At 44.5% G+C, this 25,672-nt stretch overlaps 1 protein-coding gene across 1 annotated transcript in view; it reads right to left on the bottom strand.

Annotated features, from left to right (window-relative positions):
• plpp4 (phospholipid phosphatase 4) overlaps nt 1–25,672 on the bottom strand; it is a 418,453-nt gene that overhangs the window by 47,204 nt on the left and 345,577 nt on the right. The window contains exon 6 of the mRNA XM_070874999.1: nt 4,223–4,393. Coding sequence (XP_070731100.1) covers nt 4,223–4,393 — 171 coding nt within the window. The remainder of the gene's footprint in view (nt 1–4,222; nt 4,394–25,672) is intronic.

Consider the following 25,672-nt stretch of genomic DNA (forward strand, 5'->3'; position numbering starts at 1 on the left):
ATCCCTTGGGACTTCAGGGGATGCGCTCCCTAGTGGCTGAACATGGTAGTACATGCTTTACAGATACACAACAGAAGTAATTGCTGGGGAGATGTTCGGGTAATACTGTGATGTGAATGATGAAAATATAGTGTTGGTGTCATCAACTGTGTCCAAAGTTACAAGGAAGATGAGGAGGGTTTGTGTACCACTGTTGCAGTTACAGCAAATATTTGTCCTGATCTTAGTGTTGATTTGTTCCTTTGGGGTGGATTGGAACCTGATTGGAGAGATTCAAATATGGAGTTACAAGGAAGATGGCACGGATCTGGAGGCAACTTGTTCAAGAACCGTGTCGATGAAAGGGAAATCCACATTAAAAGGATAAAATGTTGAAAAACACAACAGGTCCATCAACATTTAGCAACGGAAAAGACTGGTTAAAGTTTCTAACTCTTTACCTGCTGTTCTCCACAACCTTGCACCTTTGCCTTATTCAGTCAAACAAATGGACTATTTTAACTTCCAATTCCTAATTCTGACGAAGGGTATGTAATAAAATTAAAGGGGCAAAAATCCACGGAAACCCTACCAAACTTTGTGAGATCAGTGGTTGGGCATCCCATTCACATGGCACAGATGAGCACACACGCCACTTCAGGTGCATCCCTGGTGCCTGTCTGCCCATGGGCAGCTGGAAACTCCAATGCCCAGCTGCCCTTGTTAAGGGGTTGCCCAACCTATCCTCTCTTCCCCCTCCCCCCACCCCTCCCGCTCCTGCCCTCCAACCCCCTATCCAGCCACAACCCCGGCCATGTCCCATCAACCCAGTGTGTAAGGGGAGGAATAGAAAATTATTTTAAAAAATAACCCCCCCCCCCTTTCTTCCTTGGCCTATACGCCACCAATGGGGCCTACATTTCTCTCTCAGAGCACCTCACCCTTCTCAGTGTACTGGACTCTCGAGTCTGAGGGATGGGAACTCCTGGTGGAGTGAATCTCAACCTCTGACTCTACCCCCTTACTTCCATTTGCCTTCTAAAGGACAGATGGTGGATCTGCTATTAATAAGGCAAATATGAATTTCTAAAAATGGCTAAGACCTTACTCAACTGTCATTTTTTTGGGGGTCCTGCTGGTCTCACATGAGGAGTTTTAGCCCCAGAGTTTTCATGCTATGAGATGTGAGCGGCAGAAAGTTTCAATCTGGAACTATAGACTATCTTTGAAGGCGATAAATATTCTTAAGTGATCAGCCACACAGACAACAGTGACAAAACTGGTATGTCACATTGTGTCCCCACCTTTGCTAACATTATCATCTGTGTTCGGTGATTCTGAAATCTTCATTTCACTATGCAGTATGATAGTTACCAGAGCCACCAAAACCCAGCTTGCGTGATGGTTTCTAATTGGTTTCCCATGAAACTGACGCTAATATAGCACAAACCAGAGACAGAGCAAGACCAGATTCTGACAATAGGACTCAGTATAACCAAGCTGTTACTTTTGATTGAGTCAAAACTCTGATATGATTTTAATGTTGTATTATTAATTGTTAGCTTCTGAAAGCATCATCTTAAAGTCGTGCAAACGACAGATACAAAAACCCGTTGCAAGTTTCCCAACAGCAATTGGCATCAAGCTGAGAGTGCACAGTACTTTTACTGCCTGTGCATACAGTTCGACATTTCATGTGCATCTCGTTATAACGTTGCTGTCCTTGGAGTAAATCTTAAAGATCATGAGACAGCACTTCGCTTATGAACGGAATGTGAAACTCATCAGTGAATACTTTGTGTTTATTTGCTGCACACACTGAAACCCAACAGACCATTTTTCACCAATGTGTCTGAAATTAAGGGATGGTGATGATAGCGGTGTCTCACGTTGTTTGCACAATGAACTATTTCCTTGGATCTTGCATTACTTAGTAGACCCACCACTGAATATTACACTGTGTAATATTGTAGAATTCCTTGCCATAGGGAGCAGTTGAAGCAAAAACTACTTCATTTAAGTTAAATAATTATCTGAAACAGTGGAAGATACAGGGCAAAAGAGAGAGGAAGAGGCAATAGGATTCGTTTTGAGTTGCTTGAAAACAGTTGGCACTGACATTATGGATTGAATGGCCTCCTTCTGCACTGTAAACTTCCAAGGTTCTATGGTGTACAGTATTGTGTTTCTCTGTTATTTTGATGGTGGCATTTAAAATAAAAGGGTGAATGATTCTGTTAAAGTACTGGACAAAGGAATTTGATACAAAAGCATTGAGCATTTGTATAATAATGTTGCACAATCTAATTTCTAGGCTTTATTCTTAAAGACTGAACATTACCATTAGGAGCCTCTTCCAGGAATCAGTTACAAATAATGATTATAGTTTTCTCCTGAAGAGAAATCTCACCATTTTTGACTCACTTTTCTCTTCCAATTCTGAACTCAATGATCTTGGTAGAGTACCTCCTCAATTGCTCAATTTTGTTCAATCATTATGACCTACAACAAGTACCGGGCCTGTCAGAACTGTCACACTTTGCACTGAGTTAAATCCTGATGGTGTCTCTTCCATCATCCTCAAGATGTGTATCTTTGAACTACTCTTTCTCCCACACGACCTTTCCTGCTCTATGAAAATGTGCTCGTGTTCAACCTAACCCTTAGTAAGGTGATCTTATTTTTCTAGCTGCATTATTACTGTACACTGGCACTTTCTAAAGCTATTTAAGTTGCTCTTAAATTTTAATTGATCTCCTGCCTTGAACATACTAGCCGAATCCATGATTGTTGGTATGGCTGTTACACTGGTAATTTATTTCTAATGCTATGCAACTCTGAAACTCTTCAACAGTGGCAAATGAGTTCATAGCACGGTTTCACAACCAACAGTGCAATGAACGGCGAGTTAATCTGTAGTGTTGGTGCTGGATGAGAGAGGAGAGTTGGTTGGGAAAGTAAGGGAACTCCCTGCTCTTTTACTTGGTGGGGTGAATCTTCTGATGTCTTCAGGATTTAAGTAACCACTCATCCTGAGAATTCACAGACTCACGGTTGTCTCACCACGTTTTGTTCGGTGCTGCAAACCACTGCTCTTCCTCATTTATCCTGCTTGTTCGCAGAGCAGAATTGAGCGAACTGATCCCCTCTTTCAGTAATGGAATTGTTCAAATGTGCCTCACTGCTCAACAGTGACTGATCAATGGGCGTTCCTCTGGAAAGGTCAGGACTGGTTTTAAACTGACTGCCATTTTTCATGCGAATAATGAGGAACAAATTATATTGACTGAAGATTTTTACACCAGCTGGTTTGCCAAACCAAGTTTCCTTTTCCTTTAATACAAACGCAAAATACTGCGGATGCTGGAATCTGAAATAAAAACAGAAAATGCTGGAAAGTCTCAGCGAGTCAGGCAGCATCTGTGGAGAGAAAAACAGAATTAACATTTCAGGTCGATGACCCTTCGTCAGAACTAGCAAATGATCAACATTAACAGATTCTTAAGGAGCACTGAAAGGGGGAGGGGAGGAAAGAACAAAGGGGAAGGTCCGTGATAGGGTGGAAGACAGGAGAGATTAGAGAAACAAAAGGGATGATGGGCCAACTTGAGATTGTAATGGCACAAGTTAGAAAAAGGTTAGTCTAGATCAGGTGTGAATGGCAGAATAATTACCAGCTGCCGTTGGAAACAGAGAGGAAAGAAAAATACATAAGATCGAGGTGGGAGGGGGGAGGGTGCATTCACACCCTGTCTAGACTCATCTTTTTCGAACTTCTTCCATTACAATCTCAAGTCGGCCCATCATCCCTTTTGTGTCTCTAATCTCTCCTGTCTTCCACCCTATCACAGACCTTCCCTTTCATACTTTCCTCCTCTCCCTTTCAGTGCTCCTTAAGAATCCGTTTATTTCAAACACTTGCCAGTTCTGACGAAGGGTCATCGACCTGAAACATCAACTCTGTTTTTCTAGCCACAGATGCTGCCTGACCCGCTGAGATTTCCAGCATTTTCTGTTTTTTAATTTGTTTTCCTTTCCTTCCTTTGAGGAATGTGCATGCAGGGGGTGGAAACAATGCAACCATTTTTATAATTAGATCATTAACTCTCGACGCACAAGGCTTACAAGTCACATAAAAGAGTAACACAGTAAAGGAATCACTCTAAAATTGCTCTCTTCTCTCAGCCAAGCACAGCCAAAGCAATGTGATGCCTGGGGAGGTTTGACAGCTAGCGCAGCTCACCTTGCCAGTGATGCTTGTAATCACACGTCCGCGACAAGGCTATCATCACTGCACAATACAGAGGGAGGATGGCAGCACACAGTCTCCAGCTTTTTCCTTGACCAATGTCCGTGAAACAGTGCAACTTTCCAGCTAAATAGAAGGTGGTAAAACCCAGACCTGAAAAAGCAACTGGAACAAGGAAGAATTAAAAAAAATCTATAATTCTGGTTTTATATAATTCATCTCTGCTTTCGTATCTTGCAGGTTAGACATACGGAGCAATTAAAATGAAAATCACTTTTATTTTAAAACTTCATTTATGTGCCTGATGTATGTGGCCTTATTTTTCTCTCCTTCTGACAAGACTAGGCCAGGAGGACACGATTTAACGATGGATTTCACCATTGAAGAGAAATCTATTTTAAACATCATTGACAGCAAGAAGAACTGTAATACAAAAGAGAACCTTTAAAGATGGCTATAGCACTTTAAAATGCAAGTTGAGAACAGGAATACAGAGGACCATTTTTAACACATTACTAGATTTTGAAAAAGCAGTTGTAACCAAGGACAAATCTGCGGTTGCCATGATACCAGTGGAAGCGACCAGCACTGTCTTGAGATAAGACCTTCATTAAACTGTAACAAGTGACACTCATGGTGAAGTAACCCCACTAAACTTTGAACCAGCCAGGAAGAACAAAGGGAACAGCCATGCTTGAATGAGCCAATCATCGAGGTGTACACCTGAAAGAAGAGAGAAGTTTTGAACACAAAAAAAATATAAGAATTGACACTCTGCCTCGTTTTTTTTACTGCAGTCTGCCAAGAGAAGACGTCTAAAGATTTCAACAGACTTCAAGTGATTGTCTGGTTTGGCCACCAGGCATTTGAAGCCTCCAGTACAGCTTATGTTGGGTTCTTATTTAATCCGTGTCTTAGTGGTTAAATAAAAGATTATGGGAGATAATGCACCTGTGTGGTTTTCTGTTTTCGGAGGATTCAGGTCAATGAACCCCACTCTAACACCACGGCCACAATGTTTCCAGTGCTCAGAGGGTGGGTTTGGAGGCGGGTCAGCTGACAAAATAGAAAAGATTGACAGTGGGTAAGGAGCCGCTGTCAACCTGCCTCCACCCTAGTCTCCCAGGGGTCGGGTCTGTCAGCGTTTAACAGACTTAACAGACCTGATACCAAGAGGCGGGGGAGGCAATTAACATTGTTAAGAGTTAATTAAAAGGTATGTAAACAGCATTTTAACCTGTACTTACCATTTTTCCAGGTTTTTGACAAGGTTCACGGTGCTCGGGGATCACATCAGGTAAGTAGGTGGGGTTTTCAGTGAATCTCCATTGCTCTGAATAGGTGACAGCTGCAAAAGTGGTATAAAAGCTACCATTTCACAGCTGTTCACTTTCCAATGTTAGAAGCTGGAGCCTTCAGGATTTGGAAGACACCTTTGAGCTTTATGCACTTTGGAAGTGCACAGTGGAAGATCTATCCACTGTCACCTCCTTGGAACCATTGACAGATCGCTTCTGTCATCTCAACCTCACCTACCATCTATTCCATCAGCATCGATGCCCTTGAAAAAAATCTCACCTTGGTCCTCAGAATCCCACCACGATCAGCCCCAACACCAGCATCACTAGGCACACCAGCAGCACCAACAACAATCATCTGATGCTGCCGAGGACACAGGACATCAGCATCTGACCACATTGCTGCCTGGGAGGCCTGAGATGGCCTCACCATGGCTACATTTATTTCACTTGACACTGTACACCCTGGCTGCCACATGATGCACCAGGTTGGCACCACCCCACACCAGCTCCATAATGCATCCCTGTAATGCCCACACCATTCCTTTCACACTCATCACCATTGTGTGGGTACCGTTATGTCTCACCATTCACTGCAACCCACTACGCCACTTCCAAAGGTACACACAGATCTGTCCAAAAATGCAAAGTATTGAAATTAAACATTTCAATTTTTGACAGCACATTAACAGAATTTTTACATGAACATTGGCTAAAACACTAAAGTGCATACCCTCTGTGTTGTTAGTAGGTATGATTGGACAAGGATGAATGTGAGTGTGAGGGGTGACTAGTGAAATGGGGAATTGATAATCTAGATAGAGAGAGAGGGATGGGTTGGGGTGCAAGGTAAGTTGGTGTGAGTAAGGATGTGCAGGAGTAGGGTAGGGAAAGCAGAGTGATGGGGATGTGATGTGTGGCACAGCAGGATGAGGTTGAGTGCGGCTTTGCAGTAACATTTTGTGATCCACTGAGATCATTGAAACGTTTGTGCCTGACGACATCCCTGCTTGTGCTCTCCTGTGCAGTGTGCAACCAGGCTCCTGGGGAAGTCTCTTACACCCACTGGAATGGAAGAGAACCTTCCTGTGTGCTGTGACTCCCTCCATAAGCACATGGAGGGAGTGATGGGAGAGCCTGGGTGCAGCGTGCATCTTTGTGCAATGCTGGTCAGTGTTTGCAGCAGCTCAATGCTGTAGAACACTGAGAGCACAACTGTCAAAATGAATGTGGATATGGTCCCTTTAAGAAAACCGGCGGATGGCGCATCTTCAAATTACAGCTTCAGACCCGCTTCCTTTTAATTGGCCAAGAACCTCGCAGGACGGGCTTAACAAGCCCCATCAATATAAAATTATTTTCACAGAGCGGACTGGAGCCAGCAGCAGGGTCGCAATCCACCACCTACTCCGGCAGCATTGGACCTGCTGAAGTAGGCAGAATCTCGACTCTAATGTGGGAAGTGTGGAAGTCATAAATCATTCCTACACCATCAATGCTGCTCCACAATCAGCCTGGAGAAAGTGTGACTAGGCTGGGGGCAGTTGGCTGTTAATTTTTATTCCCACAATTGAATACAGTGGGCATTAACTTGCGGTCCCTACGGGCACGTATAAGGTGCGCACGGGCCCGTAGGGGCCTCAAGTTCCGGGTTTCGGCATGTGCTGCACAAGTGCCTAAACCCAGAACTTGGGATCTGTCAGAAAAAGGGCATTTGCGGGCGGAGATTTGGGCTATTTGCCCAACATCTGCCCAGCGAATGCCCGTGAAATTCTTACGCCTGCTTTTACCAGCGTAAAAGTTTTAGAAAAACAGAAAAATAAAATGTTATCAATCATTTCTACATTATAGACCCTGTGTTAGTTTATATTCAGCCCCGTTAAAACATGTACATTTATTTTTCAAAAAATTAGCCTGGTTTGCGCCTCCCGTTAGCGCCTGCGGGGGGCGGTAGCGGGGCGCTACGGGGTTACTGACTGGGCGCAGCGAATTCACCGACACCCGCGAACTTCCCTGGTGGTTTTGCGCCAGTGTTAACACTTACCGCCTCGCTCTATAGCGTCCTGTAGATCGTGACTTTATCTGGTGCGCAGCGCCCCTTTACCGCTCTGGATGTGATATTCGCTCCCGCCTCCTGCAGCATCGCCGGGTGTCAACAACGATAGCTGCAGGAGTTGTCGTCACCTCAGCCGGTCGCTTCGGCAGTGCTATCTAAAGGTAGTGGTGGTCAGGTAAGCCAAAATTTATTAATCTCCCCAGTCTGGTGTCTTTTGTTTTTTTTTGGAGCCCGCTATCTGTCAGCCCTGCACTCTCAGAGTGCTTGTGGCCATTATGCACCTAGCGCAGATCCCGTGGCCCACAGCAGTCTGACGAAAATAAAATGAAACCAACATTGGTCCTTCCCTTTAAGCGAGGGAAGGAGCCTCCAAAGACAGCAGTGCTGCACAGAACAGTGCTCAGCCCTCTGCTGCTACCGCCCCTCTCTCAGAGGTGACCTGGCCAGTCATTTCGGGAACAAAGACTAACAATCAACCCTGGACTGATCATCTGCGGGTTGTTGTATGTATGATTTCTGATATTATTGGTGTACTGCTCGAATAATGAATCTGTCTTTGTCAATTAAAGGTTAAAGGCAGAACTCGTGTGTCTTGTGTAATTTCTCATAAGTCTCAAGTCGGAACTTTATAACCTGTTGGACGGGACGAGGGGTAATTTCAGCATGTACTAAACTGCTGGTATGTAGGTTGGGTTTTTATATATTGATTTAACTCCCGGATTGTATCCTTCTCAGTTTGTGGGAGTACTTCACTGAAATTGATTTCAGTCACCCACATTTGTGCATTTGGAAATTTATTTTTTGCCATTTTCAGCAGTGACTAATTGGTTGCAGTTAGTGCTTCCTGTGTTCGCTGGATGATGCCAATTGAAAGCACCACTTTTTACATTTCTGGACAAGGGACCATTCCAGGGCCATATGGATAAATTTGGCTCCTGGAAAGCTGTCAATTTGTGTGTTTGAATTCAGACGACCTTTTACCTGAGAGAGGTTAGAATTCCCCAATATCAAAATGGGTCTAGCAGGTTGTAATTTCCAGGTCCTGTTTTTCTGGCTAGTGTTGGGATGCCCTGTTACTGTCGTACTTTCCCCCCTTAGAGTCAGGTCCTGTGTCTGATACTGTACCAATTGCGCTTGTAAACCAGGTCTAGTCTGGTTTGCCCTTTGTCTCTGTAGCAGAGGTTGGTGTGTGACTATGGTTTATGGTGCGACGGCTTCAAGGAGGGTGACTGGGTGATGTCATCAAAACCCAGGTCGCCATTTGGAGCGTGGGCAGGAACATCGGCAGGGCCCAGGTACAGCGGAGGAGCGGGAAGGTCAGGACGGATGAGCGGTGAGAGATCGAGGCAGAAATACAGCAGATGATCGGGACGGAGGAATGGTCAGGGATTGTGGCTAAGATTTGGCGAGTGATCATGGCGGAGGTGCGGCGAATGTTTTGTGGCAGAGGAGTGGCAAGAGATCGTGGCGGAGGAGCGGTGAGAGATTGTGGCAGAGGTGCGGTGAATGGGAGTACGGGGCCCAGAAGAGCCTAGGGGCAGCACGTGCCAGCCCACACCGTGATATGTGTGCGCACTAGGTCCGTGCAGCAGAGCTGGTCTTCAGTTGTCCTGGTTAACCCTTGCCACTGGATAAAGGCCGAGCTCTGTCAAGCCCATGTGGTGGCTGATGTGGAACGGTCACCACACGTTAAAAAAATCCACGCACGGGCATCTTCCACCCCTGGAGTTCAGGGCTGGAATATCGGGTCCTTCATTGAAACATCTGTGAACTCATCCCTTTTGGTGTGAAAGCAAGTCATCCTCATTTGAGGGATCGCCTACAATGATGATCTCACTCCCTTTAGCGCTCTAAAGGAAGTGATAGTGCTTGACTTAGCGATAATTTTGTGTTGCTTGAAAAGTTAATGCCCCAAATGGGCCGCTACGCAATTTCTAGCCCTGAATATTTGTTTTAAAATTTAACTAAATGTCATTTTAATTCATTTTAAATATGTAATTTAAAAAAAAATGTATTTGATGTGTAGAGATATTTTTTATGTGATCCCCATTCATACTTATGGGGGTTCCATATGTACAGAATCCCTATAAGTATGACTGAGGATTCCCTTCTTTGATTGGATCGGCAAGCTCACATGATTCCAGGGGCTCTGTGGGCCTCTATGCATGCCTACGCACAGAGGCCCAGGAGCGCAAGTGTCCGAACCTCTGGGACTATCGGGTAAGTTCCTAGACTTTTTGCAGGCCGGAGGCATCTGCCCGCGGGAAGCCTCCGACCGCAAATACGGTGCCCCATATAGTGGCAAAGGTCAAGAACTGACTAAACGCTCCGAACTGAAACCCATTTTGTTGCTATTTTAGAGTGATACATCACTGTATCTGCAGGCTTCATTACAGCCATGCTGTGAAGCCTTCTCGGATGGTGTTCCTTGAGATTCAAATGCATTTTTGGAGAGGCACACCTTGTTCAGATGTGTAGCTTTGCACCAAGGTGTTCTCAATGGCTACAGTGTCACATTCCTTGACCACAGGAATGGGCAGGCAATCAGCCCCAGGTACCTGCCTAAGCTGGGCACTGGCTGAACACGCTGACGAACACAAGAACAGCTCAGGTTGACTTCTGTCCTTGGAGTTCAATCCCCTCACTTTGGGGAAACACTTTACCAATCTTTATCACATCCCTTTAATGACCTGACACATCCGGAATTCAGCATTGAACTAACCACAAGTACAAGCCATCCCCTAGTACTCTGTGTTGCATCATGTTAGCGCCCCAAAGCAATTTCTTCACACATTCACAAAGTTCAATGAAATAGAGCCTTTAAACACAATTGGCAATCCAAAACGAGACCATCTACAAAGGCCTTTAACTTCAAATATTGTTTTCCCTGTTTTAGGCTGTCCACACAGTATAGTAGCTCTGTATCAATGCACTAGAAACTGCAAGCTCATGTTGAGTTATTCTGAACTCTTCATTTCACGTTCACTTCTTCTTTCAGGTATACATCTCCCCTTCTCGTCATAGCTCCAACTGTGATCAGTTACTGAGTGTGGAGAATCTCCAGTTCGAATCTAACTCTCACACATTTTACAGCACAGTTTTATCTTAAATAATCCCCTCCCCCTACCGTAGCTAGTAATGGATAATCTTTATCACTGGTACTCTAGCACTCTGACACACCAAGAAAATCTTAATCTTGCAGTGTTCTTGCCCATGGCATAACAGCACTGTTTATTCTCTTCAAAGTAATAAACTTAGATGTGGCCAAAGTGGAAATATATTACATTTCCCAGCACTTGTTCCCTTATCTTGTAAGGCTGAAAAGAATGAAACATCAAATTAATAACTGTTGATATAGACCAGATACTGTGGTGGAAAGGTGAAGAAATAGAGACACAGAAAAACAAGTGAGGAACATTAATGTTATATCAGTATCCCAGTCTCTAGATTTTTTCAGATCAAAATTTTATTTCAGATTTATTTGTTACAGCTGTAAAATATGGTGGTTCTGATGAGGCAAAGTTCTTCACTGTTCCCCTTTGGGCATATACTGTTTCTTAGCTGAATGTGTGAACAGGTAATCTGTGCTTAGAGGGTCTGCTAACAGTTCTCTGTAACTGAATGATGAGGCACTCAAGTGCGGCCCAGGAATGATTCGACTGCTTATATTTTCTCTCACTTGCCTTTTGCTCGGTACATGCATGGTATCACTGCCTGTGTTAAAGTACTGCATGCCCTGCCATTCTATCGCACAACACATTGGTACAACACTACATTCTCATCGTAAGGGATCCTCTGGGGCAGAGTGATCATAATATAGAATTACACATTATGTTTGAGAGTGACTTACCTAAGTCCGAAACTAGAGTCTTAAACTTAAACACAGCCATTTACATAGGTATGAAGGGCGAGTTGACTGAGGTAGATTGGGAAATATAGATTAAAAGGTATGGCAGTAGAGAAGCAGTGGCTAGCATTTAAAGAAATATTTCATGATTCTCAAGAAAAAATGCATTCAATTGAGAAACAAAAACTCCACTGGAACAGTGATCCATCCGTAGCTAACTAAAGAAGTTAAGCATAACATTAGTTTGAAAGAAGAAGCAAATAATGTTGCGAAGAATAGTGATAAGCCTGAGGATTGGGAGAGTTTCAGAAACCAGCAAAGGTTGACCAAGAAATGAATAAAAAGGGAAAAAATAGAATATGAGAGAAAACTAGCAAGAAATATAAAAAAAACAATTGTAAGAGCTTCTACAAGTATGTAAAAAGGAAGAAAGTAGCAAATGTAAACGTTGGTCCCTTTAGAGGCTGAGACAGCAGAAATTATTATGGGGAATAAGGAAATGGCAGAAACGTTAAATAAATATTTTGTATCTGTCTTCATAGTAGAAGACGCAAAAAGCATACCTAAAATGGTGGGGAACGAAAGGTCTAATGAGGATGAGAAACTTAATGTAATTAAAAAAGTTGAGAAAAAGTAATAGAAAAACTAATGTGACTAAAAGCTGACAAATCCCCAGGGCCTGATAGCCTACATCATAGATTTCTAAAAGAGGTGGCTGCAGAAATAGTTCTAGTCTCTCCCATCAGTGGAAACATCCTCTCTGCATCCACCTTGTCAAGCCCCCTCATAATCTTATACGTTTCAATAAGATCACCTCTCATTCTTCTGAATTCCAATAAGTATAGGCCCAACCGACTCAACCTTTCCTCATAAGTCAACCCCCTCATCTTCAGAATCAACCTCGTGAACCTTCTCTGAACTGCCTCCAAAATAACTATATCCTTTCGTAAATATGGAAACCAAAATTGTACGCAGTATTCCAGGTGTGGTCTCACCAATACCTGTATAACTGCAGCAAGATTTCCTTGCTTTTATACTCCATCCCCCTTGCAATAAAGACCAAGATTCCATTGGCCTTCTTGATCACTTGCTGTACCTGCATACTAACTTTTTGCTTTTCATGCACAAGTACCCCCAAGTCCCGCTGTACTGCAGCACTTTGCAATGTTTCTCCATTTAAATAATAACTTGCTTTTCGATATCTTTCCACCACCAAAGTGCATAACCTCACACTTTCCAACATTATACTCCATCTGCCAAATTTTTGCCCACTCACTTAGCCTGTCTATGTCCTTTTGCAGATTTTTTGTGTTCTCCTCACACATTGCTTTTCCTCCCATCTTTGTATCATCAGCAAACTTGGCTACATTACACTCGGTCCCTTCATCCAAGTCATTAATATAGATTGTAAATAGTTGGGGTCCCAGCACTGATCCTTGCAGCACCCCACTAGTTACTGATTGCCGACCCGAGAATGAACCATTTATCTCGACTCTCTGTTTTCTGTTAGTTGGCCAATCCTCTATCCATGCTAATATATTACCCCCAACCCCGTGAACTTTTATCTTGTGCAGTAACCTTTTATGTGGCACCTTGTCAAATGCCTTCTGGAAGTCCAAATACACCACATCCACCGGTTCCCCTTTATCCATCCTGTTCGTTACATCCTCAAAGAATTCCAGCAAATTTGTCAAACATGACTTCCCCTTCATAAATCCATGCTGACTCTGCCTGATGGAATTATGCTTTTCCAAATGTCCTGCTACTGCTTCTTTTATAATGGACTCCAACATTTTCCCAACCACAGATGTTAGGCTAACTGGTCTATAGTTTTCTGCTTTTTGTCTGCCTCCTTTTTTAAATTGGGGTGTTACATTTGTAGTTTTCCAATCTGCTGGGACCTTCCCAGAATCCAGGGATTTTTGGTAAATTACAAGCAATGCATCCACTATCCCTGCCGCTACTTCTCTTAAGACCCTAGGATGCAAGCCATCAGGTCCAGGGGATTTATCCACCTTTAGTCCCATTATCTTACTGAGTACCACCTCCTTAGTGATTGTGATTGTGTTAAGTTTCTTCCCCCCACTATAGCCCCTTGACTATCCACTGTTGGGATATTTTTAGTGTCCTCTACCGTAAAGACTGATACAAAATATTTGTTCAGAGTTTCTACCATCTCCCTGTTCCCCATTACTAATTCCCCGGTTTCGTCCTCTAAGGGACCAACATTTACTTTAGCCACTCTTTTCCTTTTTATATACCTCTTGCTATCTGTTTTTATATTTCGTGCTATTTTATTTTCATAGTCTATTTTCCCTTAATCATTTTTTTAGTCATTCTTTGCTGGCTTTTAAACACTTCCCAATCTTCTGTCCTCCCACTAGTTTTGGCCAATTTGTATGCCCTTGTTTTTAATTGGATACCATCCTTTATTTCTTTAGTTAGCCATGGATGGCTATCTTTTCGTTTACACCTTTTCCTTCTCACTGGGATATATTTTTCTTGAGAGTTATGAAATATCTTGTTAAATGTACGCCACTGATCACGTAAATCATCGGGAAAATACTGGAATCTATTAAGGAAGAAGTATCAGGGCACTTAGAACATCATAATTAGGCAGAGTCAACATGGTTTCATGAAAGGGAAATCAATTTGACAAATTTATTAGAGTTTTTTGAGGATGTAACTCTTAGGGTAGACAAAGGGGAACCAGTGGATGTAGTATATTTGGATTTCCAAAAGGTATTCGATAAGGTGCCACACAAAAGGTTATTACAAAAGATCTCATGGTATTGGAGGTAATGTATTAGTATGGAGAGAGGATTGGTTAACGGACAGAAAACAGAGAGTAGGGATTAACGGGTCTTTTTCAGGTTGACAGGTTGTAACTGGTAGGCTTCCATAATCAGCACCTGCGAAGAGACATTCGGTCACTCGACCAGGAAACACCAAGACTGGTTTGATGAGAATGACCAGGAGATCCCGCAAGGCATTCTTGGACTGGAAGCAGCAACACAACTCGAGGGCTGGAAAGCAGCTCTTCAGACGTCTGAAGGCCGAGGTTCAACAGAAAACCCGTGACCTAAAGAACAGAAGGTGGGTGGAGAAAGCTGAAGAAATCAGCAGCCAGCCAACAACCATGACGTGCGAGGATTCTTCAGCGCAGTCAAGACGACCTACGGCCCAAGCACCCAAGGCCCTACCCCACTACTGGCCAAGAACAGAGAGATGCTCATGAAAGACAGAGAGGCAGTCAGTGCCTGCTGGAAGGAACACTTCGAGGATCACCTCAACCGAGACTCTGTCTTCGACGTGAGTGTCCCTGACTCCATCCCACAGCATGCCACCCGCCAACACCTCAGCACATCCCCAGCCCGGCATGAGGTTGAAAAAGCCATCCGACAACTGAAGAACAACAATTCATCAGGAGCAGATGGAATCCCTGCCGAAGCACTAAATTTTGGCGGAGAAGCACTGCTGGCGCGGATTCATGACCTTATCTCTCTCATCTGGAAGGAGGAGATCATTCCAGCAGATCTGAGTCGTTGTAATCATGACCATCTACAAGAAAGGTGACAAGTCCAACTGCAGTAACTACAGAGGAATCTCCCTTCTGTCAACCACCGGGAAAGTCATTGCAAGAATCCTCCTCAAGTGTCTTCTCCCTGTGGCTGAAGAGCTTCTCCCAGAGTCGCAATGCGGATTCCGCCCACTAAGCGGCACAATGGACATGATCTTCACCACACGGCAGATACAAGAGAAATGCAGAGAACAGCATCAACCCTTGTACATAGCCTTCTTTGACCTCACAAAACCCTTCGACACTGTTAACTGTGAGGGATTATGGAGCGTCCTCCTCAAATTCGGCTGCCCTCAAAAGTTTGTCATGATCCTCCGCTTGCTCCATGATGATATGCAAGCCGTGATTTGACCAACGGATCCACCACAGACCCATTCCACGTTCGGATTGGGATCAAGCAAGGCTGTGTCATCGCACCAATGCTCGTCTCGATCTTCCTTGCTGCACTGCTCCATCTCACCCTCAGCAAGCTCCCCACTGGAGTGGAGCTAAACTATAGAACCAATGGGAATCTGTTCACCCTCCGCTGCTTCCAGACCAGATCCAAGGTCGTCGCATCCTTCATCATCGCAACACCTATACCGAGGCATATGAGAGCATGGGCCTTACACTAAACATCCATAAGACAAAGGTACTCTACCAACCTGACCCCGTCACACAGCACCGGCCCCCCGATTATCAAAATCCACGATGAGGCACTGGACAACGTGGACCATTTTCGATATCTTGGGAGCCTACTGTCAACAAGGGCAGACATGGATGATGAAGTACAACACCGCCTTCAGTGTGCCAATGCAGCCTTCGGTCGCCTGAGGAAGAGAGATTTTGAAGACCAGGACCTCAAACCCGGCATCAAGCCCATGGTCTACAGAGCAGAGGTGATACCTGCCCTCCTACATGGCTCAGAGACATGGACTATGGCAGGCACCTCAAAGCACTGAAGAAATACCACCAACGATGTCTCCGCAAGATCCTGCAAATCCACTGGCAGGACAGGTGTACCAACATCAGCGTCCTCGCTCAGGCCAACATCCCCAGCATTGAAGCACTGACCACGCTCAATCAGCTCCGCTGGACGGGCCACATCGTCTGCATGCCTGACATGAGACTCTCAAAACAAGCGCTCTACTCGGAGCTCCGACACGGCAAGCGAGCCCCAGGTGGGCAGATGAAACGCTTAAAGGACACCCTCAAATCCTCCTTGAAGAAATGTAACATCCCCACTGACACCTGGGAATCCCCGGTCCAAGTCCGCCCAAAGTATAGGAAAAGCGGAAGAAGCACACGACAACCCAGACACCCCACTCACCCGTTCCTTCAATCACCGTCTGCCCCACCTGTGACAGAGACTGTAGGTCCTGCATCGGACTCTTCAATCACCTGAGAACTCGTTTTTAGGGCAGAAGCAAGTCATCCTCAGCTCCGAGGGAATGCCTATGATGATGATGATGATGATGAGTGTGGTGCCGCAAGGTTCAGTGCTGGGGCCTCAGCTATTTACAATCTATATTAATGATCTAGATGAAGAGATCGAGTGTAATGTATCCAAGTTTGCTGATGATACAAAGCTAGGTGGGACAGTAAGCTGTGAGGAGAACACAAAGGGCCTGCAAAAGGATATAAATAAGTTAAATGAGTGGGCAATAAGGAGGCAGATAGAGTATAATGTGAGGAAATGTGAGGTTATTCACTTTGGTAGGAAGAATAGAAAAACAAAATATTTTATAAATGGTGAGAAACTATTAAATGTTGGTGTTCAGAGAGATTTAGGTGTCCTTGTACAGGAAACACAGAAAGTTAGCATATAGGTGTACAGCAAGCAATAAGGAAGGCAAATGGCATGTTGTCTTTTATTGTAAGGGGAGTTGGAGTATAAGAGTAAAGAAGTCTTGCTCAATTGTACATCATCATTGTTATATGTGTATACTTGTATTTACTCTGTACAGCCACCAGAGGCTCATCCCCTGGAGCCCAAGGAATCCCATAATCTCTTGGGAGTACAGGTATTTAAGGAGGCTTCACAGGGTTGGAGAGGCACTCTGGAGACATGCAATAAAAGACTAAGGTCACACTTTACTTTGAGCTCACAGTGTTCAGTCTCCATATACAACAATCATCAAAGGCAGTCCCTCAAAACGAGGATGACTTGCTTCGATGCCAAAAAAAGATGAGTTCACAGGTGTTTCAATGAAGGACCTAATATTCCAGGTCCCGAACTACATGTTGAAGGGTGGAAGATGCCTGTGCATGGATTTTTTTTTAATGTGGTGTGGCCGTTGCACACCAGCCACCACACGGGCTTGACAGAGCTAGGCTTTGGTCCAGTGGCAAGGGTTATCCAAGACGACTGGAGACCTGCTCTGCTGCACGAACCTAGTGCGCACACACATCGCTGTGTGGGTTGGCCCGTGCTGCCCCTAGGCCATTGCCTCTCCTGGGCCCCGAACTCACGCCTCTCCTGGGCCCCGAACGCACACCTCTCCTGGGCCACGATCACGTCCCTCTACAATCTCTCGCCGCTCCTTCGCCCCTACCTCATTGCTCCTGCTGCACCTGCCCACGCTCCAATCACCGACCTGGACCTTGATGACGTCCCTCAGTGGCGGCGAACCACTGCAAGATACAGCGCGAGCTGGTGCAGGAGGGGTGACAATTGTACAAGGCCTTGGTGAAACCACACCTGGAGTGCTGTGCACAGTTTTGGTCTCCTTATCTAAGGAAGGATATACTTGCCTTGGAGGCGGTGCAACAAAGGTTCATTAGATTGATTCCTGTGATGAGAGGGCTGTCTTAAGGTGAAAGATTGTGTAGAATGGGCCTATACTCTCTGGAGTTTAGAAGGATTACATAAGATATATAGCACAGAAACAGGCCATTCGGCCCAACCAATCCACGCCGGGATTTATGCTCCACTTGAACCTCCTCCTGTCTTTCCTCATCTAAATCTATCCCCATAACCCTCTCCCTCAAGTGCTTGTCGAGCCTCCCCTTAAATGCATCTATACTATTCGCTTCAACCAGTCCCAGTTCCACACTCTTTGGGTAAAGAATTTTCTTTAGGGAATGGGTGACCAATAGGAAGAGCAGTGCAAGGAAGGTAGTTCAGGGGTCCCCTGCGGTCATCCCCCTGCAAAACAGATATACCGCTTTGGGTACTGTTGAGGGGGATGACTCATCAGGGGAGAGCAGCAGCAGCAGCCAAGTTCAAGGTACCGTGGGTGGCTCTGCTGCACAGAAGGGCAGGAAAAAAAGTGGGAGAGCAATAGTGATAGGGGATTCGATTGTAAGGGGAATAGATGGGCGTTTCTGTGGTCGCAACCGAGACGCCAGGATGGTATGTTGCCTCCCTGGTGCAAGGGTCAAGGATGTCTCGGAGCGGGTGCAGGACATTCTGAAAAGGGAGGGGGAGCAGCCAGTTGTCGTGGTGCATATAGGCACCAACGATATAGGTAAAAAAACGGGATGAGGACCTACGAGGCGAAATTAGGGAGCTAGGAGCGAAATTAAAAAGTAGGATCTCAAAAGTAGTAATCTCAGTATTGCTACCAGTGCCACGTGCTAGTTAGAGTAGCAATCGCAGGATAGCTCAGATGAATACGTGGCTTGAGGAGTGGTGCAGAAGAGAGGGATTCAAATTCCGGGGACATTGGAACCGGTTCTGGGGGAGGTGGGACTAGTACAAACCGGACGGTCTGCACCTGGGCAGGACAGGAACCAATGTCCTGGGGGGAGTGTTTGCTAGTGCTGTTGGGGAGGAGTTAAACTAATATGGCTGGGGGATGGGAACCTATGCAGGGAGACAGAGGGAAATAAAATGGAGGCAGAAGCAAAAGATAGAAAGAAGAATAGTAAAAGTGGAGGGCAGAGAAACCCAAGGCAAAAAACCAAAAGGGCCACTTTACAGCAAAATTCTAAAGGGGCAAAGTGTATTAAAAAGACAAGCCTGAAGGCTGTGTGTCTCAATGCGAGGAGTATTCAGAATAAGGTGGACGAATTCACTGCACAGATAGCAGTTAACGGATATGATGTAATTGGCATCACGGCGACATGACTCCAGGGTGACCAAGGCTGGGAACTCAACATCCAGGGGTATTCAACATTTAGGAAGGATAGACAGAAAGGAAAAGGAGGCGGGGTGATGTTGCTGGTTAAAGAGGAAATTAACGCAATAATAAGGACACTAGCTTGGATGATGTAGAATCGGTATGGGTGGAGCTGCGGAATACCAAAGGGCAGAAAACGCTAGTGGGAGTTGTGTACAGACCACCAAACAGTAGTAGTGAGGTTGGGGATGGCATCAAGCAAGAAATAAGGGATGTGTGCAATAAAGGTACAGCAGTTATCATGGGCGACTTTAATCTACATGTTGATTGGGCTAACCAAACTGGTAGCAATGCAGTGGAGGAGGATTTCCTGGAGTGTATTAGGGATGGTTTTCTAGACCAATATGTCGAGGAACCAACTAGTGGGCTGGCCATCCTAGACTGGGTGATGTGTAATGAGAAAGGACTAATTAGCAATCTTGTTGTGCAAGGCCCCTTGGGGAAGAGTGACCATAATATGGTAGAATTCTTTATTAGGATGGAGAGTGACAGTTAATTCAGAAACTAGGGCCCTGAACTTAAGGAAAGGTAACTTCGATGGTATGAGACGTGAATTGGCTAGGATAGACTGGCGAATGATACTTAAAAGGTTGACGGTGGATAGGCAATGGCAAACATTTAAAGATCACATGGATGAACTTCAGCAATTGTACATCCCTATCTGGAGTAAAAATAAAACGGGGAAGGTGGCTCAACCGTGGCTAACAAGGGAAATTAAGGATAGTGTTAAATCCAAGGAAAAGGCATATAAATTGGCCAGAAAAAGCAGCAAACCTGAGGACTGGGAGAAATTTAGAATTCAGCAGAGGAGGACTAAGCGTTTAATTAAGAGGGAGAAAATAGAGTACGAGAGGAAGCTTGCCGGGAACATAAATATTGACAGCAAAAGCTTGTATAGATATGTGAAAAGAAAAAGATTGGTAAAGACAAACGTAGGTCCCTTGCAGTCAGATTCAGGTGAATTTATAATGGGGAACAAAGAAATGGCAGACCAATTGAACAAATACTTTGGTTCTGTCTTCACGAAGGAAGACACGAATAACCTTCCAGAAGTACTCGGGGACCGAGGGTCTAGTGAGAATGAGGAACTGAAGGATATCCTTATTAGGCGGGAAATTGTGTTAGGGAAATTGATGGGATTGAAGGCCGATAAATCCCTGGGGCCTGATAGTCTGCATCCCGGAGTACTTAAGGAAGTGGCCCTAGAAATAGTGGATGCATTGGTGATCATTTTCCAACAGTCTATCGACACTGGAGCAGTTCCTATGGACTGGAGGATAGCTAATGCAACACCACTTTTTAAAAAAGGAAGGAGAGAGAAAGCGGGTAATTACCGACCGGTTAGCCTGACATCAGTAGTGGGGAAAATGTTGGAATCAATCATTAAGGATGAAATAACAGTGCATTTGGAAAGCAGTGACAGGATCGGTCCAAGTCAGCATTGATTTATGAAAGGGAAATCATGCTTGACGAATATTATGGAATTTTTGATGAAGTAATTAGCAGAGTAGACAAGGGAGAACCAGTGGATGTGATGTATTTGGACTTTCAAAAGGCTTTTGACAAGGTCCCACACAAGAGATTAGTGTGCAAAATCAAAGCACATGGTATTGGGGGTAATGTACTGACGTGGATAGAGAACTGGTTGGCAGACAGGAAGCAGAGAGTCGGGATAAACGGGTCCTTTTCAGAATGGCAGGCAGTGACTAGTGGAGTGCCGCAGGGTTCAGTGCTGGAACCCCAGCTCTTTACAATATACATCAATGATTTAGATGAAGGAATTGAGTGTAATATCTCCAAGTTTGCAGATGGCACTAAACTGGGTGGCGGTGTGAGCTGTGAGGAGGATGCTAAGAGGCTGCTGGGCGAATTGGACAGGTTAGGTGAGTGGACAAATGCATGGCAGATGCAGTATAATGTGGATAAATGTGAGGTTATCCACTTTGGGGGCAAAAACACGAAGGCAGAATATTATCTGAATGGCAGCAGATTAGGAAAAGGGGAGATGCAATGAGACCTGGGTGTCATGGTTCATCAGTCATTGAAAGTTGGCATGCAGGTACAGCAGGCGGTGAAGAAAGCAAATGGTATGTTGGGCTTCATAGCTAGGGGATTTGAGTATAGGAGCAGGGAGGTCTTACTGCAGTTGTACAGGGCCTTGGTGAGACCTCACCTGGAATATTGTGTTCAGTTTTGGTCTCTTAATCTGAGGAAGGACATTCTTGCTATTGAGGGAGTGCAGCGAAGGTTCACCAGACTGATTCCTGGGATGGCTGGACTGGCATATGAGGAGTGACTGGATCAATTGGGCCTTTATACACTGGAGTTTAGAAGGATGAGAGGGGATCTCATAGAATCGTATAAGATTCTGACGGGACTGGACAGGTTAGATGTGGGAAGAATGTTCCCGATGTTGGGGAAATCCAGAACCAGGGGACATAGTCTTAGGATAAGGGGCAGGCCATTTAGGACTGAGATGAGGAGAAACTTCTTCACTCAGAGAGTTGTTAACCTGTGGAATTCCCTGCCGCAGAGAGTTGTTGATGCTAGTTCATTGGATATATTCAAGAGGGAGTTAGATATGGCCCTTACGGCTAAAGAGATCAAGGGGTATGGGGAGAAAGCAGGAAAGGGGTACTGAGGGAATGATCAGCCATGATCATATTGAATGGTGGTGCAGGCTTGAAGGGCCGAATGGCCTACTCCTGCACCTATTTTCTATGTTTCTGAATTCCCTATTGGATTTTTTGGTGACTATCTTATTTTTGTTTTGTTCTTCCCCGCAAGTGGAAACATTCTCTCTGTATCCACTCTATCAAAACCTTTCATAATTTTAAAGACCTCTATTAGGTCACCCCCTCAGCTGCTTTTTTTCAAGAGAATAGAGACCCAACCTGTTCATGTTTTCCTAATACGTATACCCTCGCATTTATGGTATCATCCCTGTAAATCATCCTCTGCACTCTCTTTGGTGCCTCTATATCCTTTTTGTAATATGGTGACCAGAACTGCACACAGTACTCAAGTGTGGTCTAACTAAGGTTCGATACAGGTTTAGCATAACTTCCCTACTTTTCAATTCTGTACCTCTAGAAATAAACCCTAGCATGAGAGGTGATCTTATTGAAACATATAGGACCTGAAGGGGATTGACAGGGTAGATGCTGAGAGGTTGTTTCCCCTGGTTGGAGTGTCTAGAACTAGGGGGCACAGTCTCAGGATAAGGGGCCATTTAAGTCACAGATGAGGAGGAATTTCCTCACTCAGAGGGTTGTGAATCTTTGGAATTCTCTGCCCCAGAGGGCTGTGGATGCTGAGTCTCTGAGTATATTCAAGGCTGACATAGATAGTGTAACGAAATAATGTATAGCGTCCTCTAGCTAGGAGGTATTGATATAATGTATAGCGCCCTCTAGCTAGGAGGTATATGGAGCTGTATTGAGAGGGTCTGTGAAGGAATGCCATCTTAACCTGCACATGGCTGTCTGAGATCTCCCAAATAAATGAGTTAAATTGAACTAAGAGTGTTCAAGAGGCTATACAATACACATAGATTTTTGGAGTTTTGGTGAATCAAGGGATCTGGAGTTCGGGCGGGAAAGTTGAGTTGAGATCGATGATCAGCCATGATCTTATTAAATGGCGGAGCAGGCTCGAGGGGCGGTGTGGCCTACTCCTGCTCCTATTTCTTATGTTCTTATGTTATATTCTAACACGCATGATACCACTGGACTACCTCAGAAAATGTTGGTAATTTACAACGACTTTAAAAAGTCTCTGTGTAAATTTCTGGATTAACTTATTGCTTTAGTTGATGGTCCTAAATAAATTGCTGTGTGTGCATCAGTGTCAATTAAACAATTGTACTAGTTTTAAATCAACATCTGCTTTCCCAGTACCAAGTTGAATTCATGATCAAATTAAGAGCCTCCTGGATCTAGACTATCATCTGGAGGTGGTGGTACGACCATTAATCATAACATTGCAGTTCAGTGCACCAAAACACATCTGACAGGTACATACTTGAACCCTAATGTTTCACAGAAACTCTGCGACAGATTTGTTAGTGAAGATATATGAACATCTTAAGCAGAAACATTGCATTATTTATACTTTGCCTCATTGTAAGTATATTTTGAAGCAGAGAAAAAATAGAACTGCAGCAATAAAATATTATAGCTTTCAGTTCTAAGACAGAAATATCTCAAAGTAGTTGTTGTTAATGGTCACCAATATGCAATAGGATTTTTGGTGTGTGACACATCTACAGTAGTGTCAGCTGTGGCTCAGTGGGTAGCACACTCGCCTCTGAGTCAGAAGGCTGTGGGTTCAAGTCCCACTCCAGGAACTTGAGCACATAAATCTAGGCTGACACTCCAGTGCAGTGCTGGGGGAGTGCTGCACTGTCAGAGGTGCCCTCTTTCAGATGAGACGTTAAACCAAGGCCCTGTCTGCCCCCTCGGGTGGAAGTAAAAGATCCCATGGCACTATTTCGAAGAAGAGCAGGGGAGTTATCCCCGGTGTCCTGGCCAATATTTATGCCTCAATCAACACAACAAAAACAGATAATCTGGTCATTATCACGTTGCAGTTTGTGGGAGTTGCTGTGCGCAAGTTGACTGCTGTGTTTCTCACATTACAACAGTGACTACACTCCAAAAGTACTACTTTGGCTGTAAAGCGCTTTGAGATGTCCGGTGGTTGTGAAAGGCGCTATATAAATGCAAGTCTTTTACAATAAAGCCATGAAGCTGCCTTATTTATACATTGTTATTCCAATTAAATGTTCAACTTCTTGATGTGGGACCGATTACATTCATGTTATTCTAGACAGTGATATTGATCCGCAAAGTAGTCGGCAGATATTAATACGATGCAAATGATCGGATGAATTCACAAAGTATTTCCTGTCAACTGCAGCTTAGCAACATTGGACACAGAAGAATTCCACTGTGTTCCTGGCATCTAATGTTGTGTTGGGCTGTGGTGATGGGCAGGTAAGTGGTTACGTTTTAAAGGTCTGCTTTGACTAATTCAATGCATTAGGCAGTTGGCAAATTTAAAGTCCAAAATAAAAACAATGATAGGAGGCCCAAGGTTTCCTTGTTGGGTCAGGATACACAATCCTGCTCCTGCTGACCCACAAGGAACCTTAAAAACAATCAGAAATGGTGAGAAACCAGAAACTGGAGGGGCAAAAAGATTTAGGGTCCAGGTACAGAAATCACTAAAAGCTCAAGGCAGCTGGTATATAAAAGAGTGGCAGTTATGTTACAGTCATATAAAGCTCTGGTTAGAAACCATTTAGAGTACTGCATTACGTTCTGGTCACCGCAACTTGGGCAGAATGTATTGATCTTGGAGGGGGTGCTGCCCAGATTCACCAGCATGATACCTGGGCTAAAATGATGAAGACAGGTTGCATAGACTATGCTTGTATTCCTGTTTCCTACATTACAACAATGACTGCACTTCAAAAAGTACTTCATTGGCTGTAAAATGCTTCGGGACGTCTGGTAGTCATGCGCTATATAAATGCAAGTCTTTCTTTCCTGCTTTCTAGGATAGAAAGAACCTATTTCTTCTGCAGCAGGCACACTAGAACAAGCAGGCATAAACTTAAAATTAGAGCTGGGCTGTTCAAGGGTGGAAATCTGGAACATTTCCCCCAAAAAGCTGTTGAGGCTGGGTCAATTGCAAATGTTAAAACTCAGATTGATAGATTTTTGTTAGGCAAGGTTATTGAGGGTTATGGAACTAAAACCGGTCGATGGAGTTAAGATACAGATCAGCCATGATCTAATTCAATGCTGGAAAAAGTTCAAGGGGCTGAATGGTCTACTCCTGTTCCTATGTTTCCAGAAAGAAGGAACTTACCTGGGCCTCATGTGGCCCCAATCTTGCGGGCTCTGGCACTATGCACAATTTGCGCATTTGAGAGTTAAATTGGTGTTGTGGCCTGAATTATGCCAATGGACCCGGACATCTAAATATTTATGTGGCTCCCGTCTGCCTCTGGTGGATAGCCTAAATAGTCCAAGGAGTTAAAATGGCAGGTAGTGCCCAGCTGCCATTTTTAACCGCTGCACGCACTTGTGGGCAGGTTTAAAATCGTGGCTTATATTTGTGATTTACTTTTGGCCATTCTACACTGCAGCAGATTCCCTCCACCTTATCTGAGTTGGACACCCCGGCTGTATCTCAAATGATCCCAGTGCCTGCCCAAAATATTTAAATTGGACGCATTTATTTGTACTGCCAAAATGGCTGCGTCTCTGATTGGCTCTCCATTATCACATGACCTATTAGGCTCCATTAGGCTCCCCCAGCCGAAGTCCCTTACCCCAGCACAAATGCATGACCTTACCCCCTGCCCGCCATAGATGGGGCATTGTGTGTGGGTCACGGATTGCTAACAGGTTTATTGGGTATGAAGTGAATAGCAACAGTGACTTCTGGATTTCATCCACCCCAACTATGTCCCCTGTAACACACGCACTGAGCTTTCCGAAAAATTGGGTGCGAGTGTAAAGGGGGTTGGAAGAATGTGATCCCTTTTC

This window comes from Pristiophorus japonicus, chromosome 3 (genome assembly GCF_044704955.1).
Source record: "Pristiophorus japonicus isolate sPriJap1 chromosome 3, sPriJap1.hap1, whole genome shotgun sequence".
Taxonomy (NCBI): Eukaryota; Metazoa; Chordata; class Chondrichthyes; family Pristiophoridae; genus Pristiophorus; species Pristiophorus japonicus.